The 20,902-nt window shown below is 42.0% G+C and overlaps 1 protein-coding gene across 1 annotated transcript; it reads right to left on the minus strand.

The window, feature by feature from the left end:
- Positions 1 to 637: 637 nt before the first annotated feature.
- nat10 (N-acetyltransferase 10) lies at positions 638 to 19,913 on the minus strand. The gene is made up of 29 exons (XM_069181638.1): positions 19,779 to 19,913; positions 18,920 to 19,046; positions 17,532 to 17,623; positions 16,582 to 16,753; positions 15,924 to 16,046; positions 14,323 to 14,384; positions 13,292 to 13,406; positions 12,733 to 12,840; positions 12,328 to 12,461; positions 12,099 to 12,192; positions 11,878 to 11,976; positions 11,569 to 11,705; positions 10,973 to 11,100; positions 10,455 to 10,605; positions 10,003 to 10,099; positions 9,266 to 9,382; positions 8,634 to 8,735; positions 7,765 to 7,839; positions 7,170 to 7,286; positions 6,655 to 6,788; positions 6,325 to 6,373; positions 5,939 to 6,035; positions 5,570 to 5,680; positions 4,993 to 5,165; positions 4,587 to 4,706; positions 4,148 to 4,246; positions 3,204 to 3,277; positions 2,022 to 2,105; positions 638 to 1,060 (listed from the first exon to the last, which is right to left on the minus strand). Exons 2-29 carry the CDS (start codon positions 19,025 to 19,027, stop codon positions 958 to 960), a joined length of 3,075 nt encoding a protein of 1,024 aa, XP_069037739.1. The 5' UTR covers positions 19,028 to 19,046; positions 19,779 to 19,913; the 3' UTR covers positions 638 to 957.
- Between the last annotated feature and the right edge of the window lie 989 nt (positions 19,914 to 20,902).

Raw genomic sequence — 20,902 nt, forward strand, 5'->3', positions numbered from 1 at the left:
AAGGAATGGTCCAGAATCATACCCACAACATGCAAGTCTTCAAACTCAACCGGCGCTTGAACTCAAAAGGGCTCAAAGCACTTTTTTTAGCTGTGGAGCCACTGTCAAGCTCATTTGACTTTAGAGTTTTATAATGACAAAAGACAGCTTTTATGAGCCTTTTCCAATCTGTGATCTTGCATAAACAGAATACTAATAAAGTTAATATAATGTTCTTACAAGCATGACATTTTTTAATTGGGATTATCAGAGACTACATATAACTAAACCTGATCATCAAGATCTAACTGAACAAACGTATGCCTTATCAGCACTGAAATATTTTTTTCTTTTGAAAGTAAATGGAATGCAAATGAGTGTTATTTTACCAAATACAAAGAAAACTAAATACGTAAAATCCCTAAAACCATACTACCCTAAAACTTGGTACCTTGAAAAACCTGCAGGGCAGTGACTGGCAATAAAAATTAGATTTCAGCTCAGAAATTTTAAAACATGCCATAATGTTATTTCAGATCTCTCATGAAGGTGAAAGACTGTGTACCAGAAGGTTTTGTCTCAGGAAAAACAGCTTAACCAGCCACGCCTGGTCAATCAGAAAAATCTAAGAGATACTTAGACAACAAAAACAACAAAGGAAGTGGCAAGTTTTGTATTTTTTATGTACACAGAATGCTTCAGAAATGACAAAACTAGTTTTTGTCTTCACATAGCATGACTAGAGGATGAAGTTCATAAAAAACAATTGAACAATGAAAATTGGAGACGAGCGCCTGCTGCAGCTGCAGTCTTGTTTCTAGATCACATTCTAATCAAGTCTCTTTCTCCACCAGATGCAGCGGCTCTCCCAGCAGCTGTGCGGTCAGGCTCCACGCAGCGGCACGCGGCTCTCGTGCCACAGGCCCGCTCTCCTCCACGTCCAGGCGGCAGCAGACACCCTTCCTCTTTCACGGAGGCTCATTTGCCGAATCTTCCCTTGTGCTCCTTGTTCTTTTTCTTCAGCTTCTTGCCCTGCCAGGGCTGCCCTTTCTCCGGCCCTTCCAGCTTCCTCTTCTTGTCGCTGCAGTGGAGAGAAGGAGAGTGTGTGTGTGTGTGAGAGAGTCGGCACGCTGTCGTCAGCGTCACGAGCAACACAGAGAAGAGGGATAACATCAGATAACAGCTGGTGTGTGGAGCGTTCTGGCGCACTATGGCTGCCGTCGCATCATCCAGGTGGGGGCTGCACACTGGTGGTGGTGGAGGGGATCCCCATTACCTGTAAAGCGCTTTGAGTGGAGTGTCCAGAAAAAGTGTAAGCAATTATTATAACTGCATGAGCAGAAGCACTGCAGACTCACAACACACTGCAGGACTTTTAATCTCATGGGTTTCCACTCCATTCCCCTTGTAGACCAGCCGCTGAATGAATACGTCTGAGATCATAACTATTTACAAGCTGCTTGAACAAAACAAAGACTAAGAACTGGTTGTACACATGGAGGATGAAGACCAAAACAAATATGCAGGAATAGGAAACGATTGAATTAAAACTTCATACTTATGTAGCAGCTTACTCAAAAGATTGAGGAGATGGGTCAATCTCCTGATTTCATTAAATGACCAGAGACTGTGAGTCTAGGTTTAACACCATTTAGAAATATAAAGGAAAATTAATCACATAACCAAAAAAATCCACAGCCCTCCTGGTTAGAGCATAAGTGTAATAACAGGCGTCAAAGATGAAAAACTTTAAAAGGCATTTTTTGGTGTGATTAAAAATAAAATATCGAAAATATTTATATTTATATCACCTATTTATATCACCGATTTCATGTGCTCTCAATTCTTTAAAAGATCCAACATCTGAACTCTTCACTAGAAGTAGAAAATGCATCTTACTTTATCCTGATGCAAAATATCTGAGACAAAATTGTTCAAGTCTATCTTCCTGAAGTATAAAGAACTGTTATTTGTGCTCTGTACTGAAACGGAAGCACACAAGGAAGCTGGCGATGTAAAAAAACTCCCGATCTGCGCCTCACCTCTTGATGCTAATGACAGCTGCGCTCTGGCCAGCTTTTTTCAACACCTCATTCCACTCCTCGTCGTCCCCCCTGATCATGTACCTGCAGGACGGAAGTTTACCGTTTACTTTCATATCATGGCAACCACAACACACACACACACAAGCTCACATTCACAAGCCACTTAACACTTAATGCCTTCACTTGTAAATGACGTAGCTGCTGTACCAAACTAAGAGGTTAAACAACTTCATCCTAGATACATTATGTGTGGTGTCATCTTGAGTAAAAGACTGGAGTAATTGACAAACATTGCCTGTTTATAGCCGAGGCAAAACTACAGCTCTACAAGTAAATTCTCCTACGATGGATTGCACACAAACACACACACAAAAAAACTGTTCCTGCAAAACAATTATAAAAGCTCCTTATTCACAAAAGGTAATAGAGCACAAAGAATTAAAATCCCACCTTCTTTGTCACTGGTGTCCCAGGACTAGGTCAAATACACTGTAATGGTCAAGCTCCCCAGCAATAATAGCTTCTCGTATTAATACATATTATATAATGCACCTATGTCTACAGTCAAAGGAGTCAAACCAATTAGGGCCAGAATTTGCACAGTCGACTGTGTTTCCATCAACATCATCTTCACTAACTGAAATCACTGTCTCTACATGACAAAAAGGGCTGCTGTTTCGACTCGCACTATTTTTCAAAGCTTAGAAATAGCATCAATGTTGCTTTCCTCTTCTAATTATTCTGAAAGTTTGGAAACGAGACAGATTAGATATCTCTAGACAACTATTATCCCTGCATCCAGAATAGCTGACCGAGTCCTTATTAATGTACTACACAGGTTAATGAAGAAGTTGTTTTGTAAGAGGGATGACAGCCATGTTTGTCTCATACTAAGAAAACCGTGCAGCTGGTGAAGGTGTGTGTTGCATGATAAATAATGTCAGGGTACATTCGTGAACTACTAATTCTGGGAAATAAACTGGTCTGAGAAAGCCAGATCTTTAATGTGTACATTAAAATATTCAAATCAATGATTAAATAAGCTGATACTTCAGACAGTACACCTTCTCCCACAGGCTGCAGACTCTCCTAGTGAAAGGAAGACACGAGGCTCCCATCACACTTCGGTATTATTCAATCCCACTGCGAGATGAAAGATATGGAATATTTCAGACTTACTGAGTGAGGTCCATTTCCTTGATCCGCTCCATCTCTTTCTTGTGTTTCTCCTGGAATTCCTTTGCCGCTTCCTCCTGTTGGCAGAAGGGAAGGCAGGGATAACGACAGGATCAGCAGCCTAGCTACTGACTTCAGCACAGACAAACTCTATAACTCAATATGGTCATTTGCCAGCAACTGAAAACCAACTAATTCTTATGTTTTAAAGTTAGAAATTAAATTGGTTGTGATAAAATCCTCTCCAATGTGCAATTCTGTTTTTTTTTATTTGAATGCTGATAAAATACCACAGGGGACAGAACTGATTTGTATTTGCACTGTTTAAACGCAGCTTTCAGATGAGCTACCCTGGGCCAGATTTACGGGATTTCATCACACACATAGCACTGAACTGAAAACCAAGAATTCAGAGAATTGGATATATAAATGCTCTTTTTCTTTATGTAGAACTTGTGGTGAATTAAAGATATGTTTTGTGATGGGTGGTATGCTGGTGTAATGGTTAGCACTGCTGCCTCACAGTACTAGGACCCTGGGTACAATTCGGAACCTGGGATGCTATCCGCATGGAGTTTGTATTCCCATGGAGTTTGGTTGCCATGGGTTTCCTCCGGGCACTCCAGTTTCCTTCCACAGTCCAAAAACAATGGTAGGGTTAACTGACGCCTGAGAAAACTGGCTCTGGTATGAGCATTTGCGGCTGTCTACCCTGTGACAGACCGGCGTCCCATCCAGAGCGTACCCTGCCTGCCACCCGTTGCATGCTGGGGTAGGCTCTGGCTCCCCCTTGACTATGAATTGGAAGTAGTTAGAAAATGGGTGGATGGATAATTTGTGCAAATGTACAATGCAGTTACGATTTCTTTAAGTCCCGATACATATTGGGGGGGGGGGGGGGGGGGGGGGGGGGGGTGACATCAATCCAATGAAAGTGTGATCCACACCAGATCTTCACTGAGGGTTTTCACTGTGGGTTCCATTGTGATGTCCTTTGAGGCCACCATCTGCTCTTCCACCGCCTTTTCCTCAATTCTGGTGAAAAACTGTAATGGGGAGAGGGCAAGGAGAGAGAATACAAGCTCTGAATAACGGAAATAAAAACAAGTCTTTCAGCAAAGGTGCTCAATCATGCAACCGTGCACACCCACGCAACACCCAGCCAGCCGGCTGGCGATGCACAAAGCTCTCCGTTTATCATCTCAACAGAGAAAAACAGACAAGAGAAAACAGAAAAAAAATCACATCTTAGCTATTCAGTCCATGATTGGGAGATTCCTGCAAGACAAATATCAAGTGTCCTTCTAAACTGGATGAATCTGAAACCAGGAGCTTTAGCCTGCCAGGACTGGTGAATGGCGAGTGAGGAGAGGGTAGGGCACTCACCTGCACCATTTTGCGGATGAGACGGTTGAACAGGCCCATCAGCTGGCTGCTGGGAAGCTCAATCTCCTTTTCCAGCTGGTCAACAGTCTTGTGCTGCAGCCCGATGCCCAGCAGGAGTGCCTGGCTTCCAGAAAACCAGAAAAGCCATTAAGAGTGCAGCTCAAGCACCATCGTCACGAGACGTTACCGCTAACACATGAGTGAATCAGAAGGACTAGGAAACGCTAAAAGCGGCCTTCAGAGGAAACGGAGACCAATGAGGACTGAACATGAGATGATAAGGTAAGAAACATGTTGCACGATCAATCAATGAACAAGTGCTGTGTGTATGCGTTCCTACGCAATAGAGGACAGTGTGGAATCTGCTGGTGGGAAAGATTCATTACTCCTGGGCAGGTTTACGTACAGACTGCGCCGCTGACAGCGAGATGTCGCCAAGCTGCTTGAGGAAGAACATCCTGGAAATAGTTGGGATCAAGTCCATGATGAGGTGGTAGTCCACCATGTTCCTGGAGTACATCTCCAAACGCTTCAGGTCATAGGGGCTGAAGTGTGCGGCCAGCTCGGCACGAGTCAGCACTGAGAGAGAGACGGAAGAGAAAAACCGGGATTAGATACAGCACAGATGGACCATCCATCATCCTTTGCAAATACATAAATCCATCTCCTTTTATTGAAGTGCTTCACATCATAGGTTGCAACATTTCTAAGGTGCCCCTTCACCAGTGTAGGTGAAAGGACTCCTCAGTCAAAGGACAGAAAATTGAAAATTAATTCTGAAACTATTAAGCTGATGCACTATACATTACTAAAGATCAAAAGGCACATATAATGCAGTAGAACGTCCCAAGTAGTGTTAAAAGCACCAGCGTTAAACTCTTTTTACAAATCCAAGATTATCAGTCTTATGTCATAGCTGGTCCGTTCTTAGTTAGAAGTGGGAGTGCCCTCTGCTGGAAAGATGAGAGCTGAAGAGGGCTCACCAGGCTGGGGGTCCTGCTTCGCGTTCTTGTTCTGCAGCACGTTGAGCGCCAGGGTGGGGGGGAAGCCGCTGAACTGGTAGGAGAGCAGCGCCAGGAACCGGCGGCGGAAATCTGGGTAGGTCAGAGGAACAGAGAATCTCCTTGAGTTTCAGTCCAGCACACACCCAACCACACCCGGAGAAAAAGTTCTAAACAACCGGGATAAAAACATTATCTTTTCTCTCAATTATTATTCAAACCCAGTTTTGTTCTTCTAAGTACCCGGGACCTTGTATAGTTTTCAGTATTAAGGCATAAAGAAGAGAATCTTCTTTTAAAAGATGCTTATGAAAAAAACTACATAAACATGGAATATATAAGGAGACTCACCCTCCCAGAAGGCCGAGAGCCACTGGCCCTGCTGTGAGGCCTCTTCAGTGCTCAGGTCCTTCAGCATGACACAGGAGTGCTCGCCTGTCAGGTCGTTCTGGGGGCACACCAGTACACAAGCCAGATAAAGGACTGAGAGCTTAGGTTTTACAGCATCAACACATCAAGGGCTCTACCCCCCCAAAGCCTTTTTTGTACTGTAATTTAGAAACGTAAAGAATGGAAAACAGAATTGGAATTTTCTACAGTTTTCTAATTAGAAAAGAGTCTGTGAAATTAACAAAGGTTTGCAGAAGCTTCAGGGATCCTGGGAAAGAGACACACAGTGAACACAGAGCACAGCACATTTGTATACGACTGTTGAAAGACGTTCTAAAAAAAATTACCGGAGTTTGCCTTAGATAAACTGGAACAAATCCAGCTCGCTTCCAGAATCTGAAAAACAAATTTGGTTTACAAATAGGAATCGCTTACTTGTGACCAGTATACCTGGAATATTATATAATCTAAACAAACAATAATTTATTTTGCCTAGTGGGCACAAAATAAAAGCACACTGCAAAACATCCTCTTTGGTACAGCATTAAACATAAGAATTAGAATCTGCAAAAATAAACCTGAAGATTTAAGAGAGTTTCATTCACTGCCGGAGAGCACACAGGCCGGCCCTTGTTGGGCCTCAGGAGACCGACGCCTTGAGACCCGCAGACACTCACTTGAGAAGGGGAGGGGTGAGGCCATAGGAGACACCCAGGTAGTCCAGTTTCTCTGCAGGCCGCTCACTCAGCTTCAGCAGGAGAGGAGGGAGGTTCTTCCTGGGTGCCACCACTTCTTCCAGAAGACTGACAGCCTGCCCACAGACACAACCCTTTAGGCCTGGCTTTGACCAGAGTGGCCCAACAACAAGGGCAACAAAAGACCACCAAAAGTCGGGCTCGGGAGGGTGACAGGCAGGTAAAGCTTTCCATATTCCTGTGCCCGGAGAGATATCTTCCTCGCTGCACGTCTTATAGTACTGCTCAGTTCTTAAGGTCAGTCTTTTATTACCACGCTTCGATCAAAGTTCAACTGCGGCCGTCCATCACACCGTCTTTAAAATTTTCCACTGTCTCGCACTTTTGAATTTCCCCTTTCTGATCGAAGTATCAGTTAAAACTGACACAAAGCTCTTAAAATCCCTCAAGAACCAGGCGGCATGATGCTCTGCTGAACTGCTCACAGTGGTTCTTACCTCACTGCTGACAGGGGTGATCTCGCTGGCTGTGTTCTCAACAGTTTCCTCCAGACCTGGGAACTGACCCTCGTAGTACAGCTGCAACAGCTGCAAAGCCCGAGTGCCATAGCCCATCTGCAACACAGGGACAGAGGGCATTTAGAGGGTGTCAGAGGCTCCGACCCCATCAACCTGTGCCAACCGTCTTAGGAGTGAAGCACTTTGCTTCAACATCATTACTGCCCAAAGGATTCACTACATGTTTCCGTTTTGCTGAAGATACTGTACATTTCAGATTTGCTCAAATAAACTATCCATAGGCCATTATTTGTAAATGCAACTGTCCTTCTGCGTTGAGCAGGACCTTCCACGGCTATCGTCACGACAGGGAACTTAGCACCTGCAAACGGGCTGTGAGCCCGCATAATTACACTGGCTTCTGACACGACCCTATCCAGTGCATTCTCACAACGGAAATCAAGTCTGTGTACACTGCAGATGCAATTGTAACAACTGAAAGAATCAGCCCGAGTTCTTCGGTCTTATTCGGCTGCTCCAGCAGTGCTCATTTACGTTCTTCGCAGAGGAACAGAATGGGAGTGGGAAGACTTACCCCCTGGTAATCTGGGTGAACTGCTATACGTATGACTCTCCCTCCAGACAGGCTGCCGAACTCGGGGTCTTGAAACTGAGAAGACAGCACACAGATTCAGACACATTCTTGAGCAGCAAAGTGGTGCGCCACGAGAACACCTGTTAGAGACGAGAGGAGGCTGGTCGGCCCACCTCACTGGCAGGTAATAGCTAATGGACCACATCCAGCTGTTTTGTGAAAGAAGCCAAGGAACCAGCTTCAGCAACATGGTTGAGAAGTTGTGCGTTTGTGTGCGTTTGTTACGTACACAACCCTTCGGGTAACGAAGTGCTTCCTGTTCTCAATATTAAAGGAAGTTTCTTGTAGTTTCCACGTGTGTCTTCTAGCTCATATTTCAGTGTTTTTATTCTGAAGAAGTCTGCTGGTTTTACTTTATCGACGCCTTTTGAGAATTTTTGAATTCTTGGATCAAGTTCCTGCAATCTTCTCTGGTCATAATTAAAAATGTTTAGTTCCTTCCGTTTGACACCGTATGACATTCCCTTAAGTCATGGAATTCATGTGGTTGATTTTCTCTGGACTGATTCCAGATTAGCAATATCTCTTCTTTTTTAGGTTTGTATTCTACCACAATATTAAAAATCTGGAAAAGTATGCACCAATTACATTTACAATTACAATTACAATCACTGGCCTCATTTCATTTTTAAATGAAAACTGCATGCACTTCAAATGAAAAACAATGGCAAGTGTCATATCACATATACATGAGGAACAAAAATGACATTTTATGACTATGAAGTGCATTCCTTGCCTTCTGTGGATGAAGTGAATGAAAGGAGGGAGTTTTGACAATCTTATCAACATGGTGTCAGTGGAGAGCGTACCTGCTCAGAGACTGTCCAGGGGATGAGGTCTCCAGAGGCTTTCTTCCCACGAGACAGGCTGTTCAGGATGGACTGACGGGAAATCTCCCCCTCCAAGCACACCTAACCAACAGTTAAAGAAGGATATCAACACTTCACTCCAGCTCAAAGAGAACACTACTATACTGCTTTGGCAGTACCATTAATTACAAAGAAACACAGGATGCTTTGCATTGGGTACAGAAAAAACAAATTCTTGCAGACCATAGATTTTACTACCCTTAGAATTTGATAATATATAGAGAGTGAAATCCAAGTTAAACATAAAAGGTTTACTATAAGGATGAATTATGAACTAAACAAGAGAAGCAATATTACAGAATTGCATTTAACTGCTGTCCACAAATGTAAAAATAGTGCTTCAATGTCATGTCATATCGAATACATCATCCCCTCATCACCCTATTGGATCCTGTATTGTCTATGTAATGTGGTCATACTTAAAGTAACTCAGAAATGCTCAGTTTTCTTAAGCATCAAACTGCAGCATGAGACATAAACCAGGACCCTGACAGTTAAAAATCCTAAGCAGGTACAGCGTCATGGTCAGTTACCCTCCTACAAACAAGGCTTGGATTCCTGGCTTTTCCTACCTGTATTACAGCTAGAACTTCAGGCAGAGAATTCTGGGTAGGTGGGACAGGAGGGAGCAGACAGAAGAGGTGATGTGCAGGGGCATCGGAGAGCATCTGGAGGTCATTGGGAGAGTTCTAGAACAGAGAGAAGATTCGGGAAATGTACATTCCATTATCATAATATCTCATAATCATGACGTAATAAATCCACATCATCTCATCTCATTATGATGTTCTGTGGCTTAGTGACTTTGTTACCACCAAATTTCTGATGCTTTGTTGTGTATTTATAAATTTGTTTATTTATAACCCTGTATCATCAACTCCTGTAAACCATACCTTATTGCAGTGTGCTATTAACACTTTTAAAATACAATGTATATAAAGCACCTTTAGTACAAAAAACATTCAAACTTAAGAAGCTAGTGTCGTTTTACTGAATGTACAAATCAATCTGCATGTTTAACAACATCATGAACTGGCATGTTTTAAAAGGTTTAATCACTGCACTATGCACAATAAAAGAATTCCACAGTCTTGAGGTCATCCAGAACACCCACAGTGCACAACTTCAACTTCTCACATTACTCGAGCACAAGATCTTCAAATTACATATTTTGCAATTTAACGCACATTCTGCAACCCTTAAGCATCTGCTGAGATAAAATAAGTTACCCCACCAACTTATTGAACACCAGCTCACACTCAACACAAGGACACACAAGCCAGGCCCCTTCCACACTACTACTACACACCTTGTAATGCGAAGCCACGTACAGAGCCATCAGCCGCTGCAAGAAAGCCTCCGAGGCCTTGTGGTAACAGAACAGCGTGTCCCTGTTCACATAATATCTGCACAAGGGGAATTAAGGGCACAACAAGAGCTTGGAAATCCAATGACACACAAATTACAGCTTTCATAAGGCACTGTTAAAAAGTGAACCATCAATTGATTGCAGTGGCTAAACAAATCTAAATTAAAATAATCGATGTCCTTTCTGGTCTCATTTTGTAGTAATTGACCTCAGCACCTATGCTGTGGTTTTCTTGTTTTTCAAAAAATATTTTCCACATTAACTGGAAAATGAACATCAAATTTTTAAATAACATGGAATTGCTGGAGAACAACACAAAGGGAAAAAAAAGCAACACATTTCACATTTAGTTTTGGACCCGTTGTACCAGAAACGTGAACAGTGAAGGATACAGCTCGCAGGTCTGTGGCAGCGGGCAGCCTGAGATAACCCGAGGGATGCTAAGACAGTCCAGACACAGCAGGTCATTGAGCCACTTCTCTACAGCGTCTCCCGGGGCGTAGCGGATGGACTCTTGCAGAGACACCTCATGAAGAGAGCGGGCTGTCGATACAGAGAGTCGGTCCGATAGCTACATGACACTGGAGGACCTGCAGGGTTAGGACTGAGAGCCAGCCCAGCACTCACTACTTTAAATCTTCAACAACAGCACAGAGATTTCAGGTTCCCTTGACCATCTAGGTACAGGACATGAAAGAGGTGATTACCCCTCTACTGTTTTTTTTAAAGATGCAAGAACAGATGTAGGAATAAACGCCGGAACGACTTTCCAGACCCACATTTTCTCCACAATATTCTGACAAAAATATGGTTTAAAAATGTGTTATCATGTAAGGCATTTGGGCTGTTATCACAGAAATGACTTTTCACAGAAGGTTAGAGGAGGGCTGGGGCTTTCGTCCGCAGTCACCTGAGGCCAGGCGGGCGGTGGTGCTGTTCTTGTTCTCCGCAGTCAAGCAGCTCTGCTGGCTCTGCGCGCTCTGCTGCCTGAGCTGCTGGATGAGCTTGAGGGACAGCGAGCGACCTGTGCCTTCATACCTGCACCACAGGGGGAGAGGAACAAGCTCCTCAGCGACACATACTGTGTATTCAACAGCACACCAAGAGAGAGACATGGAATCAATCAGGACAAGACAACAAACAACCCTATTCTTATCCCGAGGAAGGTTTACAAACTCCTCCCTAATCAAAAAAGATGAAACAAGCTAATCAGTTGTAATTTCTCAACTTTGTTACATAACAGCTGAAATTCTATTAACCTTATTTAGATCTGCGTAATACTTTTGTGTGCGAATGCCAAATGTTCTCAATTTATGACTGAGTGAATCTGACTAATATACCTCTAAATTAAACATTAGACCTTAACCAGGCAGCTGACTCAGCCTGATTCTGAACTCTCCAATATTTGTCATCTTCTCGAGTCTTTCGGTTTACAACACACTAAAGCAGGTACTTAAAGAGGGCTGGAAGGAGCCAGTGATTGTTCCCTAGGCCCCAGGTACGGACCCGTTGATAGTGGAGGCCATGAAGACAAGGTAGGGCCCCAGCAGCCTCTTCACCAGGGGCAGGGGAATGGCAGCGGCCTCGTCAATCACCAGGAGCTCGGCCTGGCCCAGCTTCACCGCGTCACCAGGGTGGATATACTGCGGGGTGCACACAGAGTTCAGAGGTCAGGCTAGAACACGGCCACCGAGCGTGCTTTTACAACAAAATAAAAACAAAAGTGTACTTGACCACAATATCATCAGACATCTAATAATAGTGAACCTCTGTCCTAACATTTCTAAATCTGCTAGATGTAGCAAGACCTCTTACCTGAATTGTCTGCCGATGCTCTTTAAAAATATTAACTCTGACAACAGCTTTGTTAAACTCTGGATTCAAAGACTGGATGATTTCATAGTCCAGGTGCTCCTGAGAAACAAAATCACAAAACATTTGAAGGCAGCTCCTTACACTGTACCTACATAAAGTGAAACTGAGATTCCCATTTAGGGAGCATACTGGTATTCGACAAAAGAAACAACAAGGATTACTTGGTACTGAAGTGCATCAAAGCCCTTGAAAATGAACTCGAAGAGGGTGTGCAGGTTGTCTGGGCTGGGTGATGTCACAAAGATGTTGGAGTACCTGGTGGAAGGGAGGGGGAAATAAGTCAAAAGCATGTCTTCACAAATCCAACGCTGGCGTACTCCTTCAGGAAGCGTCATCTCCTTTGGTTCTACCCTAACCAAAGTCTGGCAGAGGGAAGATGGGAAACTTTACCCGAAAGCCACAGCTCCAGCGACAGCCAGACCCAGCGCTGCAGACTTGCCTCGACCCCTGGCCGCAGTCAGAGCGACAGTGCTCCGCAGGGTCTTCTCCGAAATGGCTTCAATGAACTTCAGCACTGCCCTGGCCTGGAGACACAGCCACAGAACAGTCACACGTGCCCACATCTATTCCGACTGAGAAGCACGCTGCAGACAGGCGAGGTGTACCTTCATTCTGGGACGTGTACAAGAAGTATTGGACCTGCTGAAGTCACATTAAGGATGTGAAGCAAAAGCCCACTGTATTATTTCAATGCCACTCATAATTAAACATTGTCATGGTTCTAGAGGACATGGATAGCCTGGCCTCATGTATATATGAGCCTGTTTCTTAGCCACTCCACCCCAGACTCCTGACCTGGTCCAGGGTTTTGCAGCTGTCCACCAGCACTCCCACAGGCTGCGTATCTTGGAGGGACTCCTTCAGCTCCTTCAGCTCCTGCTCCTGTGGCGACAGGCTGTCCTCCTGGGGAGAGACCCCACCAAGCCCAAAGATACAGTCTATGATGGCTTATTTAGAAACAAACACAAAGAGCAAAGACAACATCTGAGACCTTAAGACATTTCAGTTAAAGGTCTTTAACAGGCTTAGTTCAATGGTTCAATTTAACTTAACTGAACGCCACACTTCACCAAGATTTAATTCTGCATTGTTTGATCAATTACAAAGCATAAATGGTAACATTTTGGGAAACACCCTAAAGAGCACACTAAAATGCTGTTTATGACAGGAAGTTTCACAAAGTTTATTACTGTATGTCATGAAAATGAAAAATAATGGCAAGCACATACAAATGTATAATAATTGATGACAAAACAGCAACCCATTGGAAAGTTATAATACAGGTATAATACAGGTTTCTATAGCACCCATTTAATGAAACTGAAGGTCATCCATCCATTATTGACTGTCCTACCTGAATCTTGGGAGGTACTGGCTTAATGTTGGCAATGTGGCTCGAAACAGGTAAGACGTTTAGCTGGTCATCAATCACAACACAGTTCTTGCAGGAGGTCAGAGACAGTATGAACCTAGGTAGAAAAATAAATTAAAAAATAAACAAAAAAAAAGAGACAGGAATCATTTAAGACCCAACAAACACTTATAGTTTCACCGAGGAAGAAGGTGAAACTATAAATTCATATAATAAAGTATTAAACAATATATTCATACAGGTAAATAGAAAAATGAAATATGTCTAAACTTCCACAGCATTTATTTTGCAACTGACATATTGGTCTGAATGCAACACACAGTACCCAAACATGTGCTATCAGAATGTCATACTCATAAAAACAAGAAAGGTCTGTCTGAGCATCATGACGGAATGAAGAAATACTGCTCTGAAGAACATTAAAACGTGCTCTCAATTCCCTTTAGTTTATGATCAACACTCGCACTTGCTAAAATAACACAGAAGAAATAGGACAACTTTGAAAGATAAAAACTCCTAGTATAATTTTAAACCAGTGAAAACCCCAAAAAAATCATTTCAGTTGGAAGATTTGCTAGATGTTGCACTGCCAGAGGTCACTACTGGTCTTGGAGGGCCGGTGGTTCTGTGAGGTTTAATTCCATCTTGTCTGGTAAGGAGCTAAACCAGCTTGATTCTGGCTTAACTGGGCCAATTTAACAGCTTCTCCCAGCTCTTCAGATGCTGCTGCTTTAAACAGCTGCGTAAACCCTCAACTCCTTGAAATTTTTTGATGGTTTAATTTATGATGTCTAATGACAATTCATATCCTTTAAAGTATTCAGAACCATAGTAGGGAAATAACTAGTCCACAATGTATACAACAGAGAACAGCAGTTCAAATTGTAGATATTGTACACAAGACACGAGACTATTCCTGCTTCATAAAAGCATGTCCCAAATAGCAAACATTTGCAGCCTTTGTCATTTTTTCATCATTAAACTCATGAATTAACTGTATTAAATCAACATACCTTTCATTAAACCTGCCAATGACATCCTGGTGTGCTTCTGTTCTGTAGCGGGCATGGACATCCTGAGCAACAGACAGATGAGCTTTAACAGGGACTGTGTGATCAGCACATAGGCACAGTCGGTGGGATGAAAGTTCTTTCTCAAGAAGAATTGCTCTTTCCCAAGAACTACAGAAATCTAATTGTGTTCAAACTTTTACATAAATATATCAGTTTAAAAGTCACATACATAAATCAATTGTCTCTTATTTATCTCTGCAACGATAAATTCAGTTTAACAGGAAACTTCAAGAGAGCTCTCCGTTTCTGAAATAATTCAAGGATTGTCCGTGCAGCTAGAAACAAAGTATCTAACCTTAAGTGTTACATTAAAGAGTGAGGGACACTTTAAATATTGACATTGAGCATTTCACTTCCTCATCAGTAATAAATACCCTGGGCTGTTTGTTTTAGTACATACCAGAGCTCAATTGTTAAAAAGAACATATAATGCCCAAGGTCTGGAGAGGGAACACTTTACTAACAGAAAAGTCTTTTGTCATTCTCCAAATATCTTAGAACAGCACATGGAGTGTTTTAAGTATTTAAGGGTAATTGTAATTTAATTTACAATTCATCTAAATATTTGTTAGAGCCCCTCCCGCCCTGTCTAGAAGATGTATAATTTCAATTTAAACACCTAAATAATGTTTAGAAGTGGCTTCTTCAAGCTCAGTGTTTACAGTTTCTGTTCTTACACCCTTCATTCAACACTCTGCACTTGTCTATCTGCCACACATTTGCCCAGTGTAGGATTCTGTCACATGTGCTTGAATTTCCTTTCCTCCTTCTTCACGTGTTTGCTCATCTACTTATTTCAGTATAATCTGCGAATTTGACAAACTCGTCAACCAAAGAATCTAAAATTACAAATTAGAACGAGCAGTGATCTAAACACAGATCCCTGTGATAATCCACTAAGTACTCCAGCCCAGTTCTTAGCATTCACCCCTTTCTGTGCTTTTCTTTCATTTGGATCAAGAACACAGTTATCATAATACACTCTAGCGGAAAACCACTTCTTCCTTCAGCATAAGGCACAAGGTGAGACTTCGCCCTGGAGTAGCCCACACTCCCCCACAAGCAGAAGCACAACATTCAGAGACGTCAATTACTCTAGCCATCATGGAAAACAAGAGGAACCTTGAGCTCCTGGAGAGAGCCCACCCAAACAGCAGAGAACATACAAACGCAACATAGATGGCACCCAAGTCCAGAACTGAAGAGCTGCTAAACAGCAGCACTAGGTTCCACACCACTGTGCCACCCACTTATTTTAATGCTAGAAGGATTAATATTATTTGATTCACAAGGTTGTTTTACACTGAGCAATTAGACGACTGCTTCTGCAGCCTTCAGATATTTTTATAATTGTTAATTACTAAAAATGAATTTCAGAAAGCGATAACACAAACACCTGGAAGAAGATTTTAAACTAATAGGGAAATAGAGAGGTAACTGTATTTAATACAGCCCCTGCAGTCCTATAACTGAATTACTTTTTTCACCATGCTTCAAAGTCTTCTATAATATCTACACATCTTTACCATTCCAATTCTTACCATTGTCATGGTGTATAACTGTTTGAGGGAGTTCATTGTTCTGAGAAGAATGACTATTAGTCCACCACCTTCCACTGTCTCAATAGTTCTGGCCAGGAGATTAGGTGTTAAGGCCTCAAAGTCCTTTAAAAAGAAAACAAATTCCAGAAGAGTCAACAGCAGCTGATCATTCAGGAGTTACTTCAAGATCTGAATTGTGAAGGTGCATAGAGAAGTCAAAGAAAAGGACTGGCAATAAGTTACCTAACCTGTCTTAAAACACTTCAATATCCTTTCATACCACAGATACCTTGAACGTCAGGGTGAAAAAACTCACCTAAGCTTCCAGAGCATTGAATCCACAAGTTTTACCAAAAGTAAAATACAGTCAAGTGAAAGTGGAAAAAAAAACATACTCGTTTGACTGTCATGTTGAAAATAAAGAGAAGAAAAATTTTTATCTATATTTTACGAAACAAAAATAAAATCTGCATAGAGGCTTAGGAGTGAAAAATGGCACATGGGCACAGAGACACAAATTAAAAGGCTGCCATTAAGACAAAATCTTCCGGAAACACTTTGACCACTATTAAGAGTCAGGAGAATGATATGTAATCCTCCGTGTGGGGAACATAAAACACTGGCGGACGGGATAGTGGCGAGGCTGGATCTCACCAACCTGCAAGATGCACATGCCATAGGTGTTTCCCAGGATCTTGTGGGTCTCGTTGTAGTAGCAGTAGCGGATGTTGGTTGCAGCGACGAAGAGCTCGAAGGGATCGTCTTGCTTCAGGTTCAAGGTGCCAGTTTTGATCTTTTTCTGCAGCTGCCTCATCCTCTTCTTGCGGTGACTGAGCAAGAGGAAAATTCATTTGCAAAAGAAAAATTCACAGCTTCTGTGAGCTTCCTCGAAGCCACAATACCGTAATCCTTTAATGCAATTTCTTACAGCAAGTCAAAAACAATCTAAAAGAAAATCTACTTTAAACGTAAATTGTAAATAAGTTATTGTGTGATTAAACAATCATTGGTTTTAGTTTTTTACTGAGCTAGCCATGTTACCAAGATTAATTTTATCACATGACTATTGTACAAAGCTCACAGTCCACAGTGAGTATCTATGCAGCAGAAATGTTGTTTCTGAATCCAGCATTTCTACAAATTTGAGTTATTCTTGGAGATTCATGTCGAGTTTGATGTAAATGACATCTGCAGAGTTAAGTAAAGTCTGATGGTTTAAGGCCAATAGGTGTTCACAACTTATTTATTCTAAAGAAATTCAGAAATTATAGAAAAATACAGATAAATAGAATGAAATGCAGAAATTTTCAAGGATTGTCAGTTCAATGTTTAATTCGAAACCTCTGACTTGTTAAAAAAATAACGATTCTTTAGTAACATAACCTTTAAGATAACACCCTGTCGGGAATGCAGCTCAATCAATAATTCATTAACCTTTCAGCTGACAGCACCGAGTCTACTGTATGTGGACATATTTACGATATCTTCAGAGCACAACTGTTGCGCGTACTGGGAGTGGGTTGAGTGTCTACTGCCAGTGCTGTTCACTTTTTCCAGAGACTTTGCAATCCACAGTTCTAGGAAGAATGCCTCTTTGAGACCATGTACCTGCTGAAGCCCAGATCCTTCTTATAGCACCAGAGGACGGAGGGACGGGCCTTCACTGTGGCCTTGGACAACATGTGATGCAGAATGACCACCTGCAGACAGCAAGACAAGGGTGAAGATGCAGCCAATGTTCTGCTGTTTTAGACAGATACCATCATCCACAAATCCTCGTCATTTCATTGCTCCTGTGCTTCATCATTCTTTTCCTTCTGCTTCGATGTATAGCGATTTCTGTATTGAACAGGAGCTTTTTTTTTTTGCAAAGTTCAACACTAAGATGTTAACAATCAAGAGGAGCAAAATGGGGTAAAATTCTCCTCCCATCTAACATTTGCTGCAACAAAGCTCCAAACAACACTTCCCAAAGCTTACAGCATTCAGTGCACAGAGAAATGAACATTAAGTGATTAACCATGCTTGTTTGACCATTGGTAAAACGTGGCCCAATGACTGCAGGTTTTCCCTCATTCGGCTATTCATTATTGCATAATCTATCCATCCATGCCTTTTCTAATCGTTTCATCCTGTCCCGGCAAGCAATGGGCACAAGGCAGGATACATCCTGATGGGCTGCCAGTCCACTGCAGGTTGGCACACACTCACACCAGGAAACCAGCAAACATTTTCTCAGCACCCAATTAAGCTTTGGACTGTGGGAGGAAACCCACACAAACACTGGGAGAACATGCAAAATCCATGCAGATAGCACCCCAGGTCTGGAATTGATTCCAGTGCCCAAGCACTGCAAGGCAGCAATGTTAACCACTGCGCCTTGGTGCTGTCCATAACCCATGCAAAAACATTTCAATGGAAAATTCTCAAGCAAAGCAGCTTTCCTTTAAAAAGAAAGGGAACCAATATGTCCTTTTTAGACCCCCCCACCCGACTACAATTCACTCCTCTCAGTGCTGTGACCCTCATGCCCTGTGCCGTGAGATCCACGCACCACTTGCTGACTGCTGAGACGAGCAGGCTGCACAGCTGAATAAGCACCAAGCGGAGCAGCCCCACTGACAACAGTGCAAGATCACAGGCATGTGGCAGGTCAAGGCCAGGACAGGCAAAGGGCATCCTGACTGGCAGAAGCTCATCAATCCCAGGCAGTGGCTGGCCCATTCAAATTGAGCAGCTAGAATTTTTATCAGGTTTTTATTCATGTGGTCATATAACCTCTGTTCCTGAGTTAAAATTCTGCTGTTGGCTTGTAAAGCTTTGAAAGGTCTCATCTTGCATCCATCAACAGTCCTGATCACAAGGGATAAGGTCGCTTTATGTGGCCAAGACACTGAGACTAAAACAAGATCATTAAGTGCTTAAATTCAAGGGATTGTTTTTTTTCTGCGTCTTTAAAAACAAACCGACAACCACGTTGTATACCAAGAAGTTACCTGATCTCTTCCATGATCTCCCACCACAACGAACAGCGTGCGGTGATGCTGCGCTACCCCATTCTCGATCTGCACACGGATCCGATTGTCCACTTTCTTCCGGAACATTGTTCTGTTTTAATCAGTGCTGTGAGGAAGACACCGGTAGAATGAGAAACTCATCTAAACCACATCGTAAAGACCTTTAAAAGGTGAAGATTATGATTATTGTGGCTTTATTAACAGGAATGTTAGAAACCTATCCTTAAAGGATGGCACAATATACAGCACAAACCATTATTGTCAAATTTCATTTCCTCAGCATTACTAAGAACCACGGAAAATCAAATATAATTTTCACTAGAAGAAAAGACGGATTTGTGAACGTAAACACGCAAGAAATGCAGAATCGAATTGGCCTGACGTATATTGTGCCTGGATAAAGTAGTTTAAAAGAGTGCAGGTCAACAATACCAATCTTAGTAATGAAGAACAGTGTTCAATGTACATGTTACCGCTTCTATATGTCAGGACTATTTCACTCTTTGGTAACAAATACCTCGTCACAGTGTAGTTAACAATGAATAATGCAAACTTTGTTCGGATTCATTTAGGAATTACTACACATTACACGTTTGAACAAAACACTAAAACACTTTTACCATTTTGTTGTTGTATTGCCTTAAAAAAACGAGAATTGCAGGCAAACGTTAACTAATCTAAGAATTTAAAAAACGTAACTGAGAATGAAATCGCGGAGCATGTTTTCAAGCAAACGCCAGTGTGATATGGATGCCAAACGTTACCGATTATCAGAAAAGCAGCTCTGAAACAAAAAAATAAAGCGAGTAATTTAGGAATCAAATGCTTTTAAGTCTACCTCATGCAAGATTTGAAGGCATCAACAAAATAATCTTTTTCCGCAGAATCAAGTTTAGGATTCTCGAACTCTTCCAGTTCCTGACCAAACTCACGTGGAGACGCAGTCACAGCAAGGTCCCCTGACCGAGGAAGGACCCATAACATAGCTGCCTCAGCGATTGCCCGTAAAAAGTTATATCACATTAGTAGTGTGAGCAAACAGTTTTTAAATAAAAATGAAAAATATAAAGTTGTTTTGGCAATTTTTTAATTAGAAAATGTCGACATGTTCAATAGGTCATTTGTCATAGATGTAGAGTTTATGTTAGCACGCTGGGGACGCGTGCTGTGCTTTAGTAAGGCGCCATTAAGCGGTTTAATCTTAAAACTGGTGATTTGTGACAAACCCTAATCACATACCTTTCTCAAGCCTTGTTTCATTATCTCATAGAGTGATTTTGGCATGTTGTATTTTCAGAAACGGCGGAATGGAATGCATAAACTGTTTTCAGCTTCCATTCGTGGCGTTGAAAAGAAATGCAAGCAATCCGACATCACAGTTTGAAAGTTTGTGCAGTCTTTAAAGCTTAAGACCAGTGCGTTTTCACCATTATATTCGTCAGTTTGATGGAAGTACGTTTTCTATCATTTGATCACTGGCTGAGGCGCTGTACCACGGGTTTCTTTGAAGTGGGAGACATATATAATTTGTATTTTATGTTCTTATTTAGGTTTATTTTTACTGTGGTAGTTTGTTTAGTGTGAGACGTTTTATACAATCTCTGACCCAGGGGAAAGTGGTGCGGACGGTTGAGGAGAGAATTCAGGCTCACGCTGTGTCCGTTAATTTTTGTCTTTTTCTAACCTCTTCTGTATTTTGGGTTCCCAATCAAGTTTGATAATCGGCCAATGAAAGCTGTTTTCCTTTATATGAACGCCTAAAACCCTGACCGAACCCATGATTGTACAGAAGAAATGGTTATGGATCCACAAACAAGCAAATAAGCTAGGAGTTTTTATCTGTATCATTCAATGTTTTTAGATGTGTGATTTATAAGATACTTATCTACTAGGAAAAAAAGTATGAAATGTGCTTCGGCAGTTAAAATACATGCCATGACATCAAACCTGCTTAACTGAATC

This window comes from Lepisosteus oculatus, chromosome 21, assembly GCF_040954835.1.
Source record: "Lepisosteus oculatus isolate fLepOcu1 chromosome 21, fLepOcu1.hap2, whole genome shotgun sequence".
Taxonomy (NCBI): domain Eukaryota; kingdom Metazoa; phylum Chordata; class Actinopteri; order Semionotiformes; family Lepisosteidae; genus Lepisosteus; species Lepisosteus oculatus.

What these genes read in the sequence shown, in the direction of transcription:
- nat10 (XM_069181638.1), bottom strand. Translation starts at nt 19,027, where the DNA reads ATGTTCCGGAAGAAAGTGGACAATCGGATCCGTGTGCAGATCGAGAAT. An exon ending in TTCACCCAGATTACCAGGGG is followed by an intron (nt 7,287 to 7,764) that starts GTAAGTCTTCCC and finishes CCTGTGTTGCAG; the next exon opens with ATGGGCTATGGCACTCGGGC. An exon ending in AAGGAAATGGACCTCACTCA is followed by an intron (nt 2,106 to 3,203) that starts GTAAGTCTGAAA and finishes TCCGTCCTGCAG; the next exon opens with GTACATGATCAGGGGGGACG.